We start from the raw sequence: 22,192 nt of genomic DNA, 5'->3' as shown, positions 1-22,192 counted from the left end.
GTTAGTGTATAGAAACACAACTGATTTTGCCTGTTTATGTTATAACCTGCAACTTTGCTGACTTCATTTATTCTAGTTGTTCTTTTGTGGTTTCTTTGGGATTTTATACATACAGGATAATGCCGTCTGTCAGTAGGGTTAGTTTCATTTTTTTTACATTTTGAATGCCTTTTATTTCTTGCTTAATTTCTCTGGGTAGAACTTCCAGTACAATATAGAAGTGCTAAAAACAGGCATCCTTATCTTATTCTGGATCTTAAGGAGGAAAGTTTTTATCTTTCATTATTGAGTAGGATCTTGTCTGTGGGTTTTTCAGGAATGCCCTTTGTCATTGATTAAGGAAGTTCCCTTCCATTCCTAGTTTTATCATGAAGGGGTATTCAATTTTATTAAATGCTTCTTCAGTATCAATTGAGGTATATCTGTATCATGTTTTTTTCTTTTCTATTGTTGTTTTTACATCTTTTATTTTTGTTTGTTGAACTACCCGTACATTTCTGGGATAAATCCCACTTGGTCATGGTACATAATCCTTTTAATATACTATTGGATTCTGTTTGCAAATATTGTGTTGAATTTTTGCACACATATTCATAAGGGATGTTGGTCTCTAATCCATTGTGGTATTGTCTAGCTTTGAAATTAGGGTGATGTTGGTGTCATAGAATGAATTAGGAAATGTTCCCCCTTCTATTTTTTGGAAGAGTTTGAGAAGGATTGGCATCAATTATTTAAATATTTGGTACAATTCACCAGCCATCTCAACTTTGACCTTCCTTTTTCAGGAAGTTTTTGGGTACTGACTCAATGTCATTACTTATTTTAGCCATGTTGAGATTTTCTTCTTGAGTCAGTTTTGGAAATTCACATGTTTATAGGAATTTGCCTATTTCATTTAGGTTATCTAATGTTGGCATACAACTGTTCAAAGCATTATCCTCCTTTCTCTAAGTTTGATAGCAATGTCCACTTTCATTTTGATTTTAATTGTTTGTGTCTTCTCTCCTTTTTTCTTAGTTTAGGTAAGGGTTTGTTGATTTGTTGATCTTTTCAAAGAACCAACATTTGGTTTTGTTGATTATTGTTTTTGTATTCTCTATTTTGTTTATCTTTAATCTTTATTATTTCCTTACTTCTGTGAGCTTTGGGTTTAACTTGGTCTTTTCTAGTTTGTTGAGGTATAGAGTTCGGTTATTGATTTGGGATCTTACTTCTTTTCAACATAGGCATTTACATCTATAAATTTCCCTCTGAGCTATGTCTTTGGTGTAAACTATAAATTTTGCTTTTATTTAATGTGTCTCAAAGTATTTCACATTTCACTTGCGATTTCCTCTTTGACCTTTTGGTTGTTTACAAGTGTGCAGTTTAATTTCCAAATTTTGTGAATTTCAGTTTTTACTGATTTCTAGTTTCATCCCATGGGGGTTAATGAAAAAACTTTGCATGATTTTAATCTTTTTAAATTTATTGAGGCTTGGAGGTGACACCGTCTCTTCCTCTACCTCGTGGTGAACCCAAGGACAGGAGCCTCAGATGAAAGAAACTATCATGAACCAAGAGAAACTAGCCAAACTGCAAGCACAAGTGCACATTGGTGGGAAAGGAACTGCTCACTGAAAGAAGGTGGTTCATAGAATGGCTACAGCAGATGATAAAAAAACTTCAGTTCTCCTTAAAGAAGTTAGGGGTAAACAATATCTCTGGTATTGAAGAAGTGAATATGTTCACAAACCAAGGAACAGTGATCTACTTTAACAACCCCAAAATTCAGGCATCGCTGGCAGCGAACACTTTCACCATTACAGGCCATGCTGAGATAAAGCAGTTGACAGCTATGCTACCCAGTATCTTAAACCAACTTGGTGCAGACAATCTGACTAGTTTAAGAAGACTGGCTAAAGCTTTGCCCAAACAATCCTGTGGATGGAAAAGCACCACTTGCTACTGGAGAGGAGGATGATGATGAAGTTCCAGATCTTGTGGAGAATTTTGATGAAGCTTCCAAGAATGAGGCAAACTGAATTGAATCAATTTCTGAAGAAGATAAAACTTCAAGAAGTTACTGGGAGCTGCTATTTTATATTACGAATGCTTTTTAAAATTTTGTTCATGGATCTGATAAAATCTAGATCTCTAATATTTTTAAGCCCAAGCCCCTTGGACACTGCAGCTCTTCAGTTTTTGCTCATACACAATTCATTCTTTACAGCTAATTAAGCTGAAGAAGCCTGGGAATAAAGTTTGAAACAAGGTTAATAATGTTCTTTGCCTAGGGAAAAAAATTTATTGAGGCTTGTTTTGTGGCCTAAAATATGTTCTACCCTCCAAGAATGTTCCATGTGGGGCACCTGGGTGGCTCAGTTGGTTAAGTGTCTGCCTTTGGCTCAGGTCATGATCCCAGAGTCCTGGGATCAAGTCCCACATCAGGCTTCCTATTCTGCAGAGAGCCTGCTTCTCCCTCTGCCTCTGTGTCTCTCTCCTTCTGTCTCTCATAAATAAATAAATAAAATCTTGAAAAAAAAGAATGTTCCATGTGTACTTGAGAAGAGTATATATTCTATTGTTATGTGGAGTACTCTGTCTGTTAAAGCTAGTTGGCTTATAGCATTATTCAAGTCTTCTATTTCATGTTTGATCTCCTGTCTAGATTTTCTCTCCACCATTGAAAGCAGGTTATTGAATTCTTCAACTATCGTTATATAACTGTATAATTCTTCCTTCAATTCTGTCAATGTTTGCTTCATATATTTGGGGCTCTCCTGTTTGGTGCACATTTGTTGGCAATTGTTATATCTTCTCACCAAATTGACTCTTTTATGCTTCTTTGTTTCTTGTAACAGTTTTTTATTTAAGGTCTACTTTGGTCTCAGTATTGCCATACAAACTCTCATTTGGTTATTACTTGCATGGAGTCTTTTTCCATCCTTTTAATTTCAGCCTATTTGTGTTTTTTGATCTAAAATGACTCTCTTGTAGATAACATTTAGTTAGAGTATATATTTTTAAATCTATTCTGCCAATCTGTCTTTTAATTGGTGAGTTTAATCCATTTGCATTTGAAGTAATTACTGATAAGGAAGCATTTCTGCTGTTTTTCTATTTGTTTTCCAGAAGTATATCTTTGTTGTTTATGAATTGCTCCAATATTGCCTTCTTTTATGTTTGATTATGTTTTTCCCAGTGTATCTTTTTATTCCCTTCATATTTCCTTTTCTATTTTTTAGTTATTAATGGTTATGCTGGTGATTACAAATTCAAAACAATGCCTTTTGGGAATTGTACCAACTTAGCTTCAATAGCATACAAAACTCTGTTGCTATAATGTCCATCTCCTTCTCTTATATTGTTCTCTTCATATCTTTATTCATTACATGCCCATTAAAGATTTATACCTTTAAATCATGTAGGAAATAAGAAAAAGGAGTTGAAACCCAAAAATATAATATTGGCTTTTATATCTACCTATGTAGTTACTTTTACCAGTGTTCTTTATTTCTTTGTATGTCTTCAAGTTACTGTCAAATGTCTTTTCATTTCAGCCTGTAGGACTCCCTTTAGTATTTCTCATAGGGACGGTCTACTCGTGATGAACTCTGTTTTGTTTGTCTGGCAATGTCTTAATTTCTCTTTAATTTTCGAAGGAAAATTTTGCCAGATATGGGAATTCTTTGTTGATACTTTCCCGCCAGCACTAACTATGTTATCCCACTGCCTTCTGGCCTCTTTGGCTTCTAATGTGGATTTGGCTATCAAACTTACTGAGGATTTCTTATTCATGATGAGTCACTTCGCTCTTGCTGCTTTAAGATCCTCTTTTTGCAAAGTTTGATTATAATGTATCCAAATGAGTATGTCTTTGAGTTTATTATATTTGGAATTTGAAGAATTTCTTGGATGTGTAGCTCATGTCTTTCCTCAAGTTAGAGAAGTTTCCAACTATTATTTCTTCAAATATTGTTTCTTCTCCTTTTTCTCTTCTTTTCTCAAGTATTCCCATAATATGTTGGTATGCTTGATGATGTTTCAGAAGTCCCTTAATCTCTATTCATTTTCCTTTGCTTTCTTTTTGCCCTTCTGTGTCAATAATTTCAATTGTACTATCTTCAGGTTGGCCAGTTTCCTCTGTCTATTCAAATCTGGTGTTGAACCTTTCTGGTGAATTTTCCATTTTAGCTATTGTAATTTTAGCTCCAGAATTTCTACTTGGTTCCTTTTTATAATTTCTATTTCTTTACTGACGGTCTCTATTTGTTCACTGTTATCCAAGATTCTTTTTTTTTTTTTAAAAAGACTGATTTATTTGAGAGAGAGAGCATGGAGGGGAGGGGCAGAAGTAGAGGGAGAGAAAGACTCTCAAGCAGACTCCCCGCTGAGCAGAGAATTCTATGTGGGGCTCAATTCCAGGACCCTGAGATCATGACCTGAGCCCAAATCAAGAGTTGGATGCTCAACTGAGCCACCTGGATGCCCCCATTGTTATCCAAGATTCTTAACTGGTTTTTCATTTGTGCTTGCTTTAGCTTCATGATTTATTAATCTTTTAAAAAATTAGTTATTTTTTATCGCTCTTTAAGCATCCTAAAAAGTCTTATTTTAAAATGTCTTTTATTTATGTTCATTTAGCCAATGTGTAGTACATATTAGTTTTTGATGTTGTGTTCAATGATTCATTAGTTGTGTATAACACCCAGTGCTCATCTCAACACATGCCCTCCTCAATATCCATCACTCAGCTACCCCATCCTCCCACCCACCTCTCCTCTGAAACCTTCAGTTTGTTTCCTGGAGTCCATAGTCTCTTATGGGTCATCTCCTTCTCTGGTTTCTCCCCCTTCAGTTTTCTCTCCCTTCCCCTATGGTCCTCCATGCTATTCCTTATGTTCCACATATGAGTGAAACCATATAATTGTCTTTCTCTGCCTGACTTATTTCACTTAGCATAATCCCCTCCAGTTCCATCCATGTCGATGCAAATGGTGGGTATTCATCCTTTCTGATAGCTGAGTAATATTCCACTGTATATATGTACCACATCTTCTTTATCCATTCATCTGTTGAAGGGCATCTTGGCTCCTTACACAGTTTGGCTATTGTGGACATTGCTGCTATGAACATTGGGGTGAAGGTGCCCCTTCTTTTCACTACATCTGTATCTTTGGGGTAAATACCTAGTAGTGCAATTCCTGGGTCCTAGGGTAGCTCTATTTTTAACATCTTAAGGAACCTCCATACCGTTTTCCAGAGTGGCTGTAGCAGCTTGCATTCCCACCAACAGTGTAACAGGGTTCTCCTTTCTCCACATCCTTATCAACATTTGTTGTTTCCTGTTTTGTTAATTTTTGCCATTCTAACTGGTGTAAGGTGGTATCTCAATGTGGTTTTGATTTGTATTTCCCTGATGGCTAGTGATGTTGAACATTTTTTCATGTGTCTGTTAGCCATTTGTATGTCATCTTTGGAGAAGTGTCTGTTCACGTCTTCTGCCCATTTTTTGACTGGATTATTTTTCTTTTTTTCTTTCTTTCTTTCTTTCTTTTTCTTTCTTTCTTTCTTTCTTTCTTTCTTTCTTTCTTTCTTTCTTTCTTTCTTTCTTTCTTTCTTTCTTTCTTTCTTTCTTCTTTCTTTCTTTCTTTCTTTCTTTCTTTTTCTTTCTTTCCTTTCTTTTTCTTTCTTTCTTCTTTCTTTCTTTCTTTCTCTTTCTTTTTCTTTCTTTTCTTTCTCTCTCTCTCTGTTTTCTTTCTTTTTCTTTCTTTTTCTTTCTCTCTCTCTTTCTTTCTTTTTCTTTCTCTCTCTCTTTCTTTCTTTTTCTTTCTCTCTCTCTCTCTTTCTTTCAGATTTTATTTATTTATTTGACAGAGAAAGAGAGATAGCAAGAGCAGGAATACAAGCAGGGGGAGTGGGAGAGGGAGAAGCAGGCTTCCCACCAAGCAGGGAGCCCGATGTGGGGCTCAATCCCAGGACCCTGGGATCATGACCTGAGCCGAAGGCAGACGCTTAACAACTGAGCCACCCAGGCAACTCTGGATTATTTGTTTTTCAAGTGTTGAGTTTGGTAAGTTCTTTATAGATCTTGGATACCAGCCCTTTATCTGTAATGTCATTTGCAAATATCTTCTCCCATTCCATGGGTAGTTTCTTAGCTTTGTTGACTGTTTCTTTGCTGTGCAGAAACTTTTTATCTTGATGAAGTTCCAAAAGTTCATTTTTGCTTTTGTTTCCCTTGCTTTTGGAGATGTGTCTTGAAAGAAGTTGCTGTGGCCAATGTTGAAGAGGTTACTGCCCATGTTCTCCTCTAGCATTTTGATGGATTCCTGTCTCACATTGAGGTCTTTCATCCATTTTGAGTTTATCTTTGTGTATGGTGTAAGAGAATGAAAAGTCTTTATAATTCTTTTAATAAAATTAATTTCAACTAGAATGAATTGTTATGGTAAATTTTTTGTTGACTTTTGTAGCATCCCAGAAATTTTTCTCTACCTTCCCTTCTTTGTTCTCTACTGTAGGAGTTTTGTAGTTGCTCTCCTCTAGCTTCTAGATCCTTAGTCTATAATTTTCAGAGTTCTTGATTCATGATATTACTAGAGATACGAAACAAAAGTCTTGCTACTGATCTAGTTAGAAACCAGGCCCTCACATATGTGAGGTTTTAAAATCCTCCAGGTTTTAGGGGTTGTTTTTGTTTTCTATTTTTTGTTTTTCTTATGTCACTAATTTGTGGTTAAAGAATATGATTTGAAATCCTCTATTCTTAAGTATTGAGGTTTTCTTGTGGCTTTAATATAGGTTTAAATTTTGTAAATTTTTCAATGGGTACTTGAAAATAACACCTTTAAGGTATAAAGTTCAAGATATATTAAATAAATCTTCCATGTAAACTTTGTTTCTTTTTTCCTCAGTGTTCTTTCTTTTTTGTTGAGTTGTCATTATATTATGTTAAAATCTCTCATTATTACTGCATTTCTATTTCTCCTTATTCTGTTAGTTTTTGATTAATCCACATTACTTGATTTATTATTTTTTTCTGTTTACACTTCTATTTCATGAATTTTATGTCATTTATTTTCATTCATTCTTTTTTTATTATTATGTTCAGTTAGCCAGCATATAGTACATTATTAGTTTTTGATGTAGTGTTTAACAGTTCATTAGTTGTGTATAACACCATTGTGGATGTACATTTCATCACTACAAATATAAGCACTCTTCTAATTTAATGTATTTTGTCTTGAACTCAACTTGGATATTAGTACCCTAGTACTAACCTTTCAATCACCTTGCTTTAGATGTTTCTCTTGTTGGATTTTGTTATGTGACACATGCTGAAAAGTCTTTTTCTTATAATAAAAAACAAATTATTTTACTACACCTATTGACATGAGAGATAGTTCGTCCTAGTTCTATTTTAAAGAACATATTGATTGTTTTTACTTAATTTTCTAGGAGACAATTTACATACCACCTCTTTCCCCCTCTTAATGTAAGTTTTACATAATGAACTGCTTAAAAGCAGCTTTGGTCAAGAATGGAATAAAACAGCAAAAAAATAAAAATTTTAGAAGATGAATGTTTAAAAACATTCAACACTTTTGCCAATGATATTTAAACAAAACATACAAATGATACTTGCATGATACATGTTTTCATTGTTTCCTTGTTGTTGGTTTTCCTCACCATCAAGCAAATGACAGACCTGAAGTCAATTGCTGTTTGTCATACTAGGTCAAAGAGGTTCAGTCAGCTTCAGATTATTTGAAGGGCTTGGATAGAAGATTCTAAGATTTTGAAATCCCAAGTTGTCATGGCTCCATTAATTCCTGTGGGTCAGAATTTCCAGTAATCTTGCTTGTCCACTTGAGTAGTGCTATCAATTCTGGTACAGCATATCTGAGGCTGTGACGTAGTACTCAGTTGTGACTCTCTTGTCCATGTTCTGGAAGTGTTCCATAGCTAACCTGTTGTGCTGGATGCTGTGTTTTGGACTGTCCAGTTTGGAGACTAAAGTCAAGGAGCCATGGTCATCTTACTTAAAGAACACTGGGTAGCAATCATGGCTGGCAGCTACACAATGCTGTGTTATCTGAGACAAATAATTCATTCAGCATTCAGGAGTGGCAGCAACTGTTTTCAGATGAAACCTGAACACCGTTTGAGGCATCAGCAATAGGCACATATGTTGTCATGGCTGACCTAAGCCACAGAGCTCCCACTGGCAGAGAAGGTGAAGCTGAGATCCAGCTTCCAGTACCACTGAACTGATATCAGCTAACCAAAATGCATCTTGCTGCCCTATGGCATACTGGTTAGTTTTCATTCACTTCTTTAATGTATACAGAAGCACTCTGCATTTGAAGTCACATAATCCTACTGCCAGGAAAACATTGTTGGGATGCCAATCCAAACCAAGGAACTTTTAGTGTGTTTGCTTACCCACTTGCCATTTTCATGCTCAAGTAATAAACAGAAATGAATTGTGCTTCACTATTCACAGCAAATTTGTTCTCTAGAGGGGACCACTTCACAAAAAGGGCTACATAATTAATTCTGAAGATCAGGATTAGCTTCCAGACACCATCTTTCTGGCTCTGGCAAAAGACAATGTGATCACTCTTGAAAGACCAATAAATACCTGTGATGTGTCCATTGTGCTCCTGGAGTTCATGAGATTTCACCCACTGGCTCTCATTCTTCTTACAAATGTGAACTCTGGGTATTATGGCTAAAGGCAATCTGAGTATTCCAGGCATGACAAGTGATTGACTCTAGTAAAAAGCTGTAGCGGTGACAATATTCTTGGTCTTTTCAAAAGGTAGAAAGCTAGAATCTGGGCAGTTCTGAGAGTCTCAAAGTGGAGAATTCGAAGACTGTGGTCAGTCAACATGAACAGAGAATCTGAAGACTGTGGTCAGTCAACCATGAACAGAGTAGAACTCTGTTCTACTATCCCACCTTAGTGGGTTGTATCTTCCTAATTTTTTTTAATATGTATTATCCTTTGCCTAAGTTTTGGGGTATTTTACCTTTTTTTCTAGTGATTATTTCAAATATGTATTTTTCTTCCTAAATTGTTATCTATGCATAATCATTTATTTCCCCTATGAAAAGTGAATTTAGTGCAATTCTTCCTCTGCTTGTTTTTGTTCTCACTTTACCACCAATTAATCACCAAATTTAGTTATAGAATTCTCTTTTTGGCAACTCTATCCTCCTCTCTACATTCCATCTCTCAATTTTAAAATTTCACTATTGTTTCTATATTGTTAACAGATTTTAAGTTTATTCTATTTTGTAATCATATTTGCCACTGTTGTTTGACTTTAGTTCTACACTTAAATAAATTAAATAATCACTACAGTTCTTTGACCATGGCCTCTCCATGCATCTTTTCATTGGCTGGAATTCATCTTGTAATAGATATTTTTTAAAGGCTTATGGGGGCCTGTGTTTCATTTATAGTACTCTATGTTGCATCTATAACAATATATTCATAATGTTATGTGCCAGCCCCTGGATTATGTAAACTCAAGGCTTGAATTCTATAAAATTCATTTTTAGGTTTTTAATTCAAAATATTGTTAGGAAAAAGAAAAGTCTATTTTTTTTGTTAAAAATGAGAAACAAGATAGTTTTCCACTAAATGTAAAAATGTTAAGTATAAAGCAATTTCCCATGAATTTGGCCATTACCGCATAAAATGCTAACTATGTAAGGGTTCTAACTGCATTAGTATCCACTGTATGAGGTTTTTGCTGCTATTACTATTATTTTACTGTTATTGTTATATTGTTCTTTAGCTAAGGATTATTATAACAAAGAAGTTGCATTAGTATCTAAAGCTCTCCAATACCTTGTCCTTTTTTTCCTTTGTCTTCAGTGAATAGTTCATGTACACAGTCACTAATACCTTGATATAAATGAATGTTATCAATAATTTCTAATTGCTTACTGAGTGGTTAACATGGATGTCCCTGTAGCAACTCAAACTCATTCTCCTTTCCTCTCAAACCAGGCATTCTCCATGAGAACTATTCTTAACACTTTGTAGTCATTCTTGACTCCTTTTTCCTGTGCATTACCAACCCTGTTACACTGACTGTAATCCCATCAGTTGTAAATTCTCCCATGGGGACTGCTTTTCTCTTCATTTTCTTTGTTGTTATTTTACTTCAGGCCCTCATTTGCCCTTCTGCAATAGCTTCAAATCTTCCTCCTTCACCAATTAATTATATACTACTGGAAAATAATCTTCCTAAAGCATGTTACAAGCAACCCAGGTACATTTTACACCAAGATTTTATATGCCAGAATTTACATTTATATAGATACTTATCCTTGTTCAGAAGCCTTATGACTTTTTCTGGAAATTTCATTTTTTTAAATGAAATTACATGAACATACTTAGAGATTTAATGAAATTTTATTGTGAATCCTTTTAAGTGCAAAAATCCTTTAGTAAAGTGACAAGCACTTGACAATATTATATATATCTGAGTTTTCATAATTCATCTTTGCTCAAAGTATGCATGAAAATAGTGAGAATGAAGCTGTTGGGAGGGAGACTTTGAGAGACTAACTGGAGACTTTGAGAGACTAATATTTGTGGAAATTGTTTGTTAATGTTTATTAATAACAACTATGCTAACTGATCTCCAGATTGGAATTATAACTAATAGCTTTCTTTGCTATTTCTAATAAATCTAGAAGTGGGCTGGGAATCTTCTTCCTTCATTTGTAAAGTGGGAACAATATCAACTACCTTGTCTTGGGCAATATGTCCAAATCATTTAGCATAGTATCTGACACATTATGGGAGGTCAATAAATAGAACTATAATGTTGATTCTTCTTTTACGTCCATTATCAATTATAATGGTAAAATACTAATTTATAGCAATTTCTTTAATATTGAATTAATAATACTAATATGTTAGTATGTTAGTGCTTTGCATTTATAAAACATGAATTAATCAAATTCATATGATTATATGTAATTAGATATTAAATGTAATAAATTATTTGTTTAACAGTTATTTAATTTAGATACAATGAGGTGATTGAGATATGTGAATATGCTCTATAAACTTTGGGTAACATGTTCTATGACCTCCCTTCAAACCTTTATCATTTATTAACATGATGTTTCTTCTCTGAAGAGAAAAAAAAAAAGATTGGGAATAGCAAGAGCAACTTCAAGGAGCTGCTAAGAAAATCAGGTAAAATAGTATATGAGAAGCAGCTTTGTAAACTCTAAAATATAATGCAAAGACTAATTACTGTATTTTTGTTGTTTTAACCATGACATTAGCAGGATTTAATGCTATGGCTTTAAGTTAGAACAAAGGAGATGAAAGCAAAGGTAATTAAATTAAAAAAAAAAAACAACCTATGCTGGAACAAGTAGATAAAAGCTCTGAAGGAAAAATTTATGAAGATCTATTTAATAAAGCATTATTTATTTCAGAGTTTGAATTATGAATAAGCCTGTGACCCCCACAATAAACTAAAAGTGAATCAAATTTTCTGTAACTTTTCTAAAATTAAAAAAAAGCTAGGGCTCCTTTCTTTTATGTATCAGGCATTTTTTTGTTGTTGTTGTTATATAGCATTAATTCTAAATAATACTAATATACAGAATAGGGAAAATAATTCTGGGGAAAAAAATGATGCTCATTTACATGATTACAGTCACAAAGGGTAGGGTCCATATGCATGATTTCAATGTTCAAAAACATTTTCATGCTAAAAAGAAATGAAACATTATATATTTTGGTGTGTAATGATTTATCAAACAATTTTGTAAAATGGTTGTTAACAAATGAAATGTTGAATGCTGCCAACAGAACTGTATGGTGATTTTTAAGAAAGCCTTTTTGGAAAGCCATCAAACATTGCCATCTAGGAAACTTGTTATTCATGGACTGGTTGGTAAAAATGTTCAGCCAAATGAATATAAGAAAACTTAAAATTGTTGGCGTACCGTACCAAGATCAGCCTTAAGATCTGTTGGCAGACTTAACTTTCTTGATCCTTTAACTGAAACAACAGAAAAAGGAAAGAGGCAGTTGTTAATTATATAAAATTAAAGAGGAGTGTGGGGGAACAGTTGTTTTACAGTATAATTATTAAATCCTGATAAGCATTATATTTAGTGAGCATGTATAGAAGCAGAAATACTATCTGATATTAGTTTGTTGTCATTCAGTAGTAAATATTTAATATGCAAACAGAAACATGAGGGAAGCAATTGTTCTTACAGTAAATAATTAAAGTATATCTTTTCATAATTTTTTTCACATGTGATATGAGAAGTGATTTTTTTTAATTTGGGAAGAACCAAAAATCCATTTCAGATCAATCTAATAGGTAAAGAAATATTGCAACAAATGCATGAGCTCATTTCATAAATAACTGATAAGGGTAAAAACTGATGATAAAACTCTCAACATTTTTTTAAAATAGAAAGAAAATTCTATTATAGGTGTATATGATATAGTAAAGGAAACCACGCCAATGGCAGATGAAATGACTTCATATTGAATAGTACAATGTTAAATTCAGTAGATAAGACCTTGAAAATAAAAAATATTTGAAAATGAATTTAATTATATTATAAATCAAGCTATCAGAAAATGTATGAATAGACCAAGAAAACACCTATAATTTATTTATAATCGTTACTCATTATTTATCTGTTAATAAAGATTTCACGTTGGGTATCTCAAAATATTTAGCTGAAATGCATGTTATCATAGAAATGCATAAGGGGAAATCATGTTAGACATCTTTTCTGTCAATACTTTAAGACTCTAATTGATATCATCAATTAACTTATACCTTCTAATGAGTGATTTTTCTTTACAAATAAGAAAGTTATTGTAAAATAAAGATGCAGATAACAGAGTAGAAAGAATATTCAATTTAAAATCAGAAAACCTGGCTCACAAATTTCTGAATTTTGCTACCTAATAATATAACTTTGAAAAAGAATCCCTTCATCAATTCATAGCTTAATCTTGTAGCTTAATCTGTCAAATAACATTCTTGATACTGTCTTTAATGTTTCTACTGGAATATGATTGGAATACATTTTATAACAGGTTTTAGAAGGCCTAAATATATTATAAACTTAAATATATTTTTTATGTGTCATGAAATATTGTCTCTTTATTCCCCCCCAACCATTTAAAAATTAAAAACCCATTCTTATTTCACAAGTCATACCAAGATAGGTGGCAAGCTGGATTTGGCCTACGGACTGTGTTTTGCTGACTACTATATTCCATGCTAAACTACTTGTAAAAGGAAACCTAAGTATTATCATTCTAATAAAAATAATAGCAGCAGGCAAATGTTGCTATAAAGACATTAAAAATAATTCTATTAAGATTAAGGCACAACCAAGAAATCAAATTTTAGTAATTTGGGTTTAGAATTAGCACAAAGAGAAAGTTATTTATATCAAAATATGGCAAACTAAATATACGTAATATGCTTCATAAGAGGTTGCAAATATATTTTGTAAATTCACAATTCAGATGAACTGAAGGAGTGGGGTATGTTCAGTATTTAGAATAATCTTTAATTTTTTAGATAACTAATGGAAGGATTTGTATCACAATTTATCTTGTTTCTATTTTGTTTTTAAATATGGTATTTTGGGGCACCTGGGTGGCTCACTCAGTTAAGTGGCAGACTCTTGGTTTTGGCTCAGTTTATAATCTCAGGTCCTGGGATCGAGCCCCCCATTGGGCTCCCTGCTCAGCGGTGCATCTGCTTGTGGATTTTCTCTCCTTCTCCCTCTGCCCCTCCCCCGGTCTTTCATTCTCTCTCTTTCTCAAATAAATAAATCTTTCAAAAAATATGGTATTTCAACATATCTATATAGTATTATTTTTAAATGGATTACAAAGATGTTTTCAAAAAGAGGGCAAACAGTTCCTGCCTATTGGTAAGCCCAGATACATAAGCAGGACAAAGACTACAATGTCACATGCCTCCCACTTCCAACTATTCTTTTTGATGGAAAATTCACATCCTATATTCTAGTATCTAACTTACTCTGGCTCCCAAATCTGCTCTAGTTTTTTGGATCCCCTCCTCCATTTTGTTGCCTCTTTTTGGTTTTCTAGAAAGCCTGAAAACTGGGGTCCCCTCACAAACCCCATCTTCAATAGTATAACTGAGGGAGGGAAAGGAAATGATTTGATAGTGGAATTAATTAGGGAACTTTAATATATTCATGCACAGAATGATTCTCCTCATTTGCCCAGCTAGTACACTTTTTTTGGGTGGTGGGTGGGGGTGGTGGTGGTGCTCCTTGTGTCCAGATACCTAGTAAATTCTTACTTGTTCTTCGAGACTCCTCAAAAATCACCACCTTTCTAAATGTAGCTTCAAAGTTAAGGCTTCACCTGGTGCCATTATCTTAACCTTCATAGGCCCTTGTGCACATTTCCTTTATTACACTTAACACATTTCATTACACCTGATTTTTTTTTCACTCCTCATTAACATACTGAAACTGAGTTCTCCAAAAGTGGGGGTTGTACTCCCAATACCTGATAAAGCACTGACATACAGTAGGTGTACGATGAGTGTTTGCTAAATAAATGTTAAAAAAAACAGTAATATCAAAAGATAGGGTTGAGGAGTTATTCTGAAGAGGACAAAGCAGACAGAGAAAGTATGTTTAAGTGTTAGAGAAATATGTTACACATGAACATTTGAGGAATTTGGGTTGGAAGATGAGTAAGGTAAGAGGTAGTAAGAGGCAATTCGTCTTGGAAATGTGCAGAATGGAAACAATACGTATTAACCTTTGCAATGTGCCCCTGGGAATGTGGCTCTCTGAATTTCTTCACTTTTACTGTTCTCTAAGCTAAAGCATATGCACCACTGTCGTTACATATTGTTAGCTGAAGGGGAGAAAATGGTTAACAGAAACTTCTCACTACTCAGTGGCTCAGCACATTGCACAAAAAAGAGAATCTTGGCTCAAAGGAATCTTAAAGGTCATTTACTCCAATATCCTATTCAGTGAAACTATTTCCCCTACAACATTCTTGATATCCTATCTGTTTAAATAGTTCTGATAGAAACCTTTAAACCTATAAAAAAAAATCCAATTTTGGGTTGCTATATTGCTCTAAAATTTCCTTCTATATGAGCTCAAATTACTTTCTTTTACCATTTATAATTTTTCCAGTTCTAACCTCTGGAGCAATAAAGAGCAAATGATTCTTGCTCTCACATGCCAGATCTTAAAGCCTCTGCAGAGACTTAGGGGCCACCTCCAGGTACTCTCAATAGATCAGAAATTTTTAAGAAGGTGATACTGATACAAAGAGTTGGCAGATCACATTTTGAGAAGTAACATTTTATGGTTTTATGAATACTTTACGAATATTAATCAACCTATGGGATTTTTACATGGGACTCTTCCACAAGAAGTATTTCCTGAGATGAATCTCAGATTTTTTCACACGAGAGACCATATTGTCCACAGTTGTTAAATTAGATGTAGATACAGTTACAGATATAGATAACATTTTGATGAGCTTTTAAAATTGATTATTATATTTATTTTTGAGTTGACAGGTACTTTTTTGGTTCCTTTAAGTAAAAAAATATTATATCATTGATCTTATATTTCCTAATTTTGAATGGAATGTGGTAGTTATAAGGACAGTAAAACCCCTGTTAGAAGAGGCTAGACGCCTTTTTTTCTCCTCTGTAAATTTCTATAAAGACTTGCTCTTCTCTAAGAAGGCAGGTTTCCTGGTATTTGATGAAGTGAAGCCCAGTGATCCAGAACACAAGTGAGCTGGATTCATATCATGACTCAACCATTTGCCAGCTGAGTGATACTGGGCTAGTAGTTACTTAATCTCAGGAAGAGTATGTGTCCCTTTCTCTATGAAATGGGAATAATAATAGTCCCTACTTCATAGGGACCTCATCAACATTAATTAAGGGAATGTATGCAATGCAATTAGCATTGTGTGATTATCTAATAAGCATTTAATGTTAGCTGTTTTTATTATTAGTTGGCAAGAAAATATTGTCACTCTATGTATTCTATATCAGAAATGACTTATCTGGGCAACATGTCCTATTTAAAATTTGGTGCCTTTGATTAAACACTGAATACTTGAGATAGTCTCCAATTTTATATAGTACTATCATTTGTTTGCTCTGCACAGTAGTACTTCCTAAGAGTCCACTGTCTTTTCAATAGTGGTGTCATACACTTAATTCATCATGGGCTTATTTTCCATACAAATCTCTTTAAATCCTGTGCATTCTCAAGAACAGTATCTTTCATCCTTCACACCTTGAAAAACTGCCTGTCTTAGCTCATAGACAACAATACAGCAAATAATGCCATAGGTAATCCAGCTGTAGGGCAGGGAATATTGCTACACAAAGTGTTAGACTTAAAACAGTTTGATTTCTTATGATCTTAGTTCTGTTAGATTCTGGGCAAATTGTCAGGAAATTATTGTTACTTTAAAATGTCATGGCGTATATACAGCAAAAGAAACAGTCAACAAAACCAAAAGACAACCGACAGAATGGAAGAAAATATTTGCAAATGACATATCAGATAAAGGGCTAGTATCCAAAATCTATAAAGAACTTATCCAACTCAACACCCAAAGAACAAATAATCCAATCAAGAAATGGGCAGAAGACATAAACAGACATTTTTCCAAAGAAGACATCCAAATGGCCAACAGACACATGAAAAAGTGCTCAACATCGCTCGGCATCAGGGAAATCCAAATCAAAACCTCAATGAGATACCACCTCACACCCATCAGAATGGCTAAAAATAACAAGTCAGGAAACGACAGATGTTGGTGGGGATGCGGAGAAAGGAGAACCCTCCTACACTGTTGGTGGGAATGCAAGCTGGTGCAACCACTCTGGAAAACAGTATGGAGGTTCCTCAAAAAGTTGAAAATAGAGCTACCATATGATCCAGCAATTGCACTACTGGGTATTTACCCCAAAGATACAAATGTAGGGATCCGAAGGGGTACGTGCACCCCAATGTTTATAGCAGCAATGTCCACAATAGCCAAACTGGAAAGAGCCAAGATGTCCATCGACAGATGAATGGATAAAGAAGATGTGGTATATATACACAATGGAATATTATGCAGCCATCAAAAGGAATGAGATCTTGCCATTTGCAACGACGTGGATGGAACTGGAGGGTGTTATGCTGAGTGAAATAAGTCAATCAGAGAAAGACATGTATCATATGACCTCACTGATATGAGGAATTCTTAATCTCAGGAAACAAACTGAGGGTTGCTGGAGTGGTGGGGGGTGGGAGGGATTGGGTGGCTGGGTGATAGACATTGGGGAGGGTATGTGCTATGGTGAGCACTGTGAATTGTACAAAACTGATGAATCACAGATCTGTACTTCTGAAACAAACAATGCAATACATGTTAAGAAAAAAAAAAGAAGAAGATAGCAGGAGGGGAAGAATGAAGGGGAGTAAGTCGGAGGGGGAGACAAACCATTAGAGACGATGGACTCTGAAAAACAAACTGAGTGTTCTAGAGGGGAGGGGGGTGGGGGGATGGGTTAGCCTGGTGATGGGTATTAAAGAGGGCACATTCTGCGTGGAGCACTGGGTGTTATGCACAAACAATGAATCATGGAACACTACATCAAAAACTAATGAGGTAATGTATGGTGATTAACATAACAATAAAAAATTTAAAAAAAACATGTCATAGCGTATATTTTTGAAAAAAAACCATAAAATAACTGTATGCTAAAAAGATGAATTTTATCCTATGTAAATTATATCTAAATAAAACTGAGTTAGAAAAATTCACAGGAAAGCATCCTCATAGATAGTGTTAATCACTTACCTAATCACATCTATCACCTTCTGACTTACCTAGAAAATATTAGGTAGGATGGTATAAGAGATCAAAGATGATGCAAATGAATGAAGTGATTGGCTGATGGCAAAATACATACTAATATTTAATAAATTCAGGCCTAAAGGTCAGGTGATGGCCAAGCCCTATGAGAGCACCAGATTATAAACCTTTGCAAGACTATTTATCTCTATTCTAGATTTTCTGCCTCCAAATTCAGGCTCGGTTACAGTAATGAGGCAGGGTAGTCTGGTGGCTTAGCATAGCTTATGACAGAATGAGGTCATATGCTCAGCCCTAAATATGAACAGAACTTCAGGCATTACAACAGTATTTTGCCTAGGGGGTTTCATGTATCTTCAGTGCATCAGATCCTTCAATCACTTGTATATTCACTTGCTTTTTTCCTAACTCTTAATTCAAGTCAAAGTCAATGGAAAGTGCAGCCTGGTTCATCTGAGGGATGTTGTATTGGCTTCAAACAGGGCTCAGAATAATAGAGAACAAACTGATGGTTATCAGAAGGGAGTTGGGTGGGGGAACGGGTTATACAGGTGATGGGGATTAAGAAGTGCACTTGTGATGAGCATGAGGTGTTGCATGGAAGTGTTGAATCACTATATTGTACACCTGAAACTAATATTATACTGTATGTTAACTGGAATTTAAATAAAAACTTAAAAAAAATAAAAACGTAAAAAAAACCCCACACACCTCAGGTCCTTGGTGACACATTTGAATCAAAATTTTAGGAACAGAACAAACCCTGAATCAGTCTTAATGTGGCTTACTACTTTAATGGGAAATAACATAAAGAGGTAGGCTAGAAGTTCCTAATTCAAAGCTTTTGATTAGTTGTTTCTTGGTTAGAAACACCTGGATTGATCTTTTGATTTCCAGTGAAGGATTTCTACTTTGTTATGGCTAAGCTACAACTAATATTAGAAATTTAGAATGGTCAAGGAGATCAAGTTCAGTCTCTTTAGGCCATGGATATTCATTATTATTTTTATAATAACCACTACTAGTGCTCACTTCAGCAGCATGTATATATGTAATAACCACTACTATATATTATTGAGAATCTATGTTCTGGAATTAGTATACAGTTAAGGTTGAGAAACTTTGCTAAAGTTATAATGATAGGAATGGCAGGTAAGTTCAAATTTCTCTGACTCCAAAGCCATGTCCTTTCCAGTAAGCAGCACAATATGTATGTTATATATGATATAGCAGATACCACGTGTGTTGGCCTAGATGTCTTCTGCAAAATAAATAAATCTAATACTAAATTAAAAGTTTAGATTAAAATGTTTTAAAGTTTATCTATGTATTGATTCATTTACTGACTGGTTGGAACATAGTAATGAATTTCATTTGTCTCTATCTTCCCTAAGCTAGAAACTAAGATAGAACAAAACCACCCGGTACATATACAGGTACAGTACATACACACAATTTTGGAGTCACCATACCACAGTAGAGACCTCAAAGGCCTACATGCCTCTATATTACCACCCCCCACACTTATGAAGTGACTGTGATAAAGTCAGGCAAAGAAGGATCCTTATTTGAATTTGTCCCAGCATAAAAAAATGTTTAGTGTCATGACTCCACTTTTCTTGGTATATTAAAATATGTATTATGTTTCTATCTGGATAGTGTTAATGAATCAGTGACTTTTTCTTAGTGTTGTATGGACAAGAGTTAAATGATTATGAAACTTTTATTTCTGTTCTTGTCTACCTTGAATTATAAACTCCCAGAGAGATCTAGGTTCTTCAGCACACTCTTTTTTTTTTAAAGCACATAATAGGAGGACAAATAATTTGGGATCAGTGGACCTTGAAGTCTGAAGATTTGGGTTGGTTCAGACTAAGCCATTTATTAGCAGGGTAACCTTGGGCAAGTTATGAAATTTTTCCTTAGTCATAATTTCTCCATCTGTGTAAAAGGAGAACAACACTAACCCTATAGGGTTCCTATAGGATTGAGTAAGAAAATACACATGAAAAATACTTTGTTTGCCTTAAAGTACTATAGCAACATTGATTATAATTTTTAGCAAACAAGCCTTAATAAAGTCAAAATGTGATAATTTGTTGATTCTATGAACTAAAAACTACTTTTGAAACCAGTTTTTCCCAGAAATTAAATGGTAAACTATAATGTTTCATGCAAAGTATATTTCTTAGGTTCTTTTGAATTTCTTTGTTAAAACATTCTCTTCATAACTTAGCAACTTTGTCACTGCATGGCTGTCCTTTAATTTCAACTGTGATTAGTTTTTTGCAATTCCTCTATTTCTTTTTCTCTTTTTATTAATGAAAACTAGGAAAAAGCATAGGCTTTACAACCAAATGTAACCAAGCTGAAATTGTAGCTCTATTTATTTAAATACTCTGAGCATCAGTTTTCTCCTCAGAAAAAGGCCTATCACAGGGGTGTTCTATTACATAAAAAAAGAAAATACTGTTTGAGAAATTGTGGATTACAATTATTTTTAGATTCCTTGGGGTCTTTATTTGGGGTCTAGGACATTGGTAACTTATTCTTCTTAAAGTTGCAAATCTGTTCACAACCATTTTGTAATGAATGCCTAATTTAAGGAAGCTATACAACCTGTGTTTGATTTTGATTTGGTCCCTCTGAGCAGCATCGAATATTCAATGGCTCTGCATAAAACAGATTATAAGACCTTCCCTTCTGCTCACTATTTCTAAGAGAACATTGCCCCTTTGAGGCAATTCTTTGGTGGAGTTTCCATGATCATCATAGTAGTTTGTGATCATAGATAATATTTAATTGTATTATGAAGAATTTGGAGAATTTTTACAAAACCACTCTACGTTTTGGCTCTTAAGTTTCCCTGAGTTCTCTGTTGGTCCCCCCATATTTTTGTATAGGTCTGATAAAAGTATTCAGGCTTAAAGTAGAAAAATAACAGTATCAAAATTATATGGAACATTTCAAAATCACAGATGCCTTAGGAATTCCTGCTTTATATCTTAGGAAGTCAGTGTCTGTGGTTTTAATTGTTTCAGGGAAATTTGCCTTCATTCACCATGGGGGACCTATATTTTCAGCCCAAATAAGAATAAAGCTTTTGAGACAAATTGTGTAATCCAGAAAATTGTAGAGATACAGAAAACTTGTTTGTTCAAAAAAGAGATTTTCACTTTCACCTGGCAAGTGATGTACTTGATTTCGCTGTCTCACAGATGGTATTTCATTCCTATAAAAGCCTGGTGCTGCCTCAGGAGTTCTGGTAGCAAGTCCTAAAGGAAGGGAATAAAAGACTATTGGCATTTAGTTTCTTAGCCCAATGAACCCAGAAGTTTTATCTTAGAGGTGAATTTCATAATAACGATTTGAAAGGGTCTCTATTTTGTGCCTTTATCTGAGTATTTAGTACTGCCCCAACAGAGGACTATTTGGAGGGAAGAAGATTTCTTCTTTGGAAGATGTAGTGGGGTTCTAGAAATGTAGAACCACACAGAAGGAGCATTCAGGCTAGGCTATAAGACGTAGTTCTAACCCAAGTTTGAGAACAACAGAGCTGGTTACTTCTTTGTTAGTATTTTGTGGTGTTAGTCTCTATGATATTTTAATAAAGGTATCTTTATTAAAGATACCTAAATAAATATATTATAATAGAGATACATATTTCTATCACCCTAGTCTTAACTTGAACTTGATAGCATAGTCTATTGTATATTGTGGACAGTGAGAATCACAAGGATTGATGGCTATATAGGTAGCAGCAGTACTAGAACCTGATGCTAGCCTAGGAAAAGATGTTCATCTGAGCAAATGATTTTTAAAGGCACACCTTCAAGGAGGAAAAATTAGAAAAATGCACATCTTGTGGGTAGATATAAATCTATAGTTGAAGGCTAGGTTAGTTTTCAATTCCTTGTGCAAAGACAAAGGGCCTGTTTCCTTTAGGGATTGTAGTTCTGTTCCAGGTAAGTGGAGCTAGGGCTGAATGTTAGTTCCAGCTCATCCTCTTGGGAGGTAGGTTTATGTAGTACACAAACTGCACAACCTTACCCGGTGAGTGAAAAAGGGTTACACAGCTTTAAGGAAAAACAACCTATTTGTAAAATTATTAGTTTAATGTTGGTTTCTGCAGATAGACTCATTTCCATTTGGCATGGAGTATGTTATTTTGTTCATTAGTTTATTCTCAGTAGATAACATAATATCTACATAACTGCAGATACTGAAAATTACTTGTTGAATAGTTGGGTGAATAAATAAATAATATGAAATGTTTATATTACC

General features: G+C 34.4%; 1 protein-coding gene and 2 pseudogenes across 4 annotated transcripts in view; 1 reads left to right on the top strand and 2 right to left on the bottom strand.

Moving 5' to 3' along the window:
• The window catches only part of STXBP5L (syntaxin binding protein 5L), a 402,589-nt gene that overhangs the window by 54,585 nt on the left and 325,812 nt on the right, over positions 1 to 22,192 (bottom strand). The window contains exons 21-22 of one of the 4 annotated variants that reach the window (XM_088028262.1): positions 21,091 to 21,183; positions 11,982 to 12,032 (exon numbers count right to left, since the gene is read on the bottom strand). The exons of 2 other annotated variants lie outside the window; for them this stretch is intronic. In XM_088028262.1, the coding sequence (XP_087884388.1) occupies positions 11,982 to 12,032; positions 21,091 to 21,183 (144 nt within the window). The remainder of the gene's footprint in view (positions 1 to 11,981; positions 12,033 to 21,090; positions 21,184 to 22,192) is intronic. One more of the 4 variants, XM_088028202.1, reaches the window with a different exon arrangement.
• Positions 120 to 2,024, top strand: LOC148165013 (transcription factor BTF3 pseudogene; annotated as a pseudogene).
• On the bottom strand, positions 7,744 to 8,881 carry LOC114214733 (actin-related protein 2/3 complex subunit 1A pseudogene; annotated as a pseudogene).

This window comes from Eumetopias jubatus, unplaced genomic scaffold (genome assembly GCF_037043125.1).
Source record: "Eumetopias jubatus isolate StellerSeaLion01/CBP00866 unplaced genomic scaffold, mEumJub1_p1.0 scaffold_1, whole genome shotgun sequence".
NCBI classification, from domain to species: domain Eukaryota; kingdom Metazoa; phylum Chordata; class Mammalia; order Carnivora; family Otariidae; genus Eumetopias; species Eumetopias jubatus.
The sequence above is the reverse complement of the archived record's forward strand: the minus strand, read 5'-3'. Positions and strand labels throughout refer to the sequence as shown.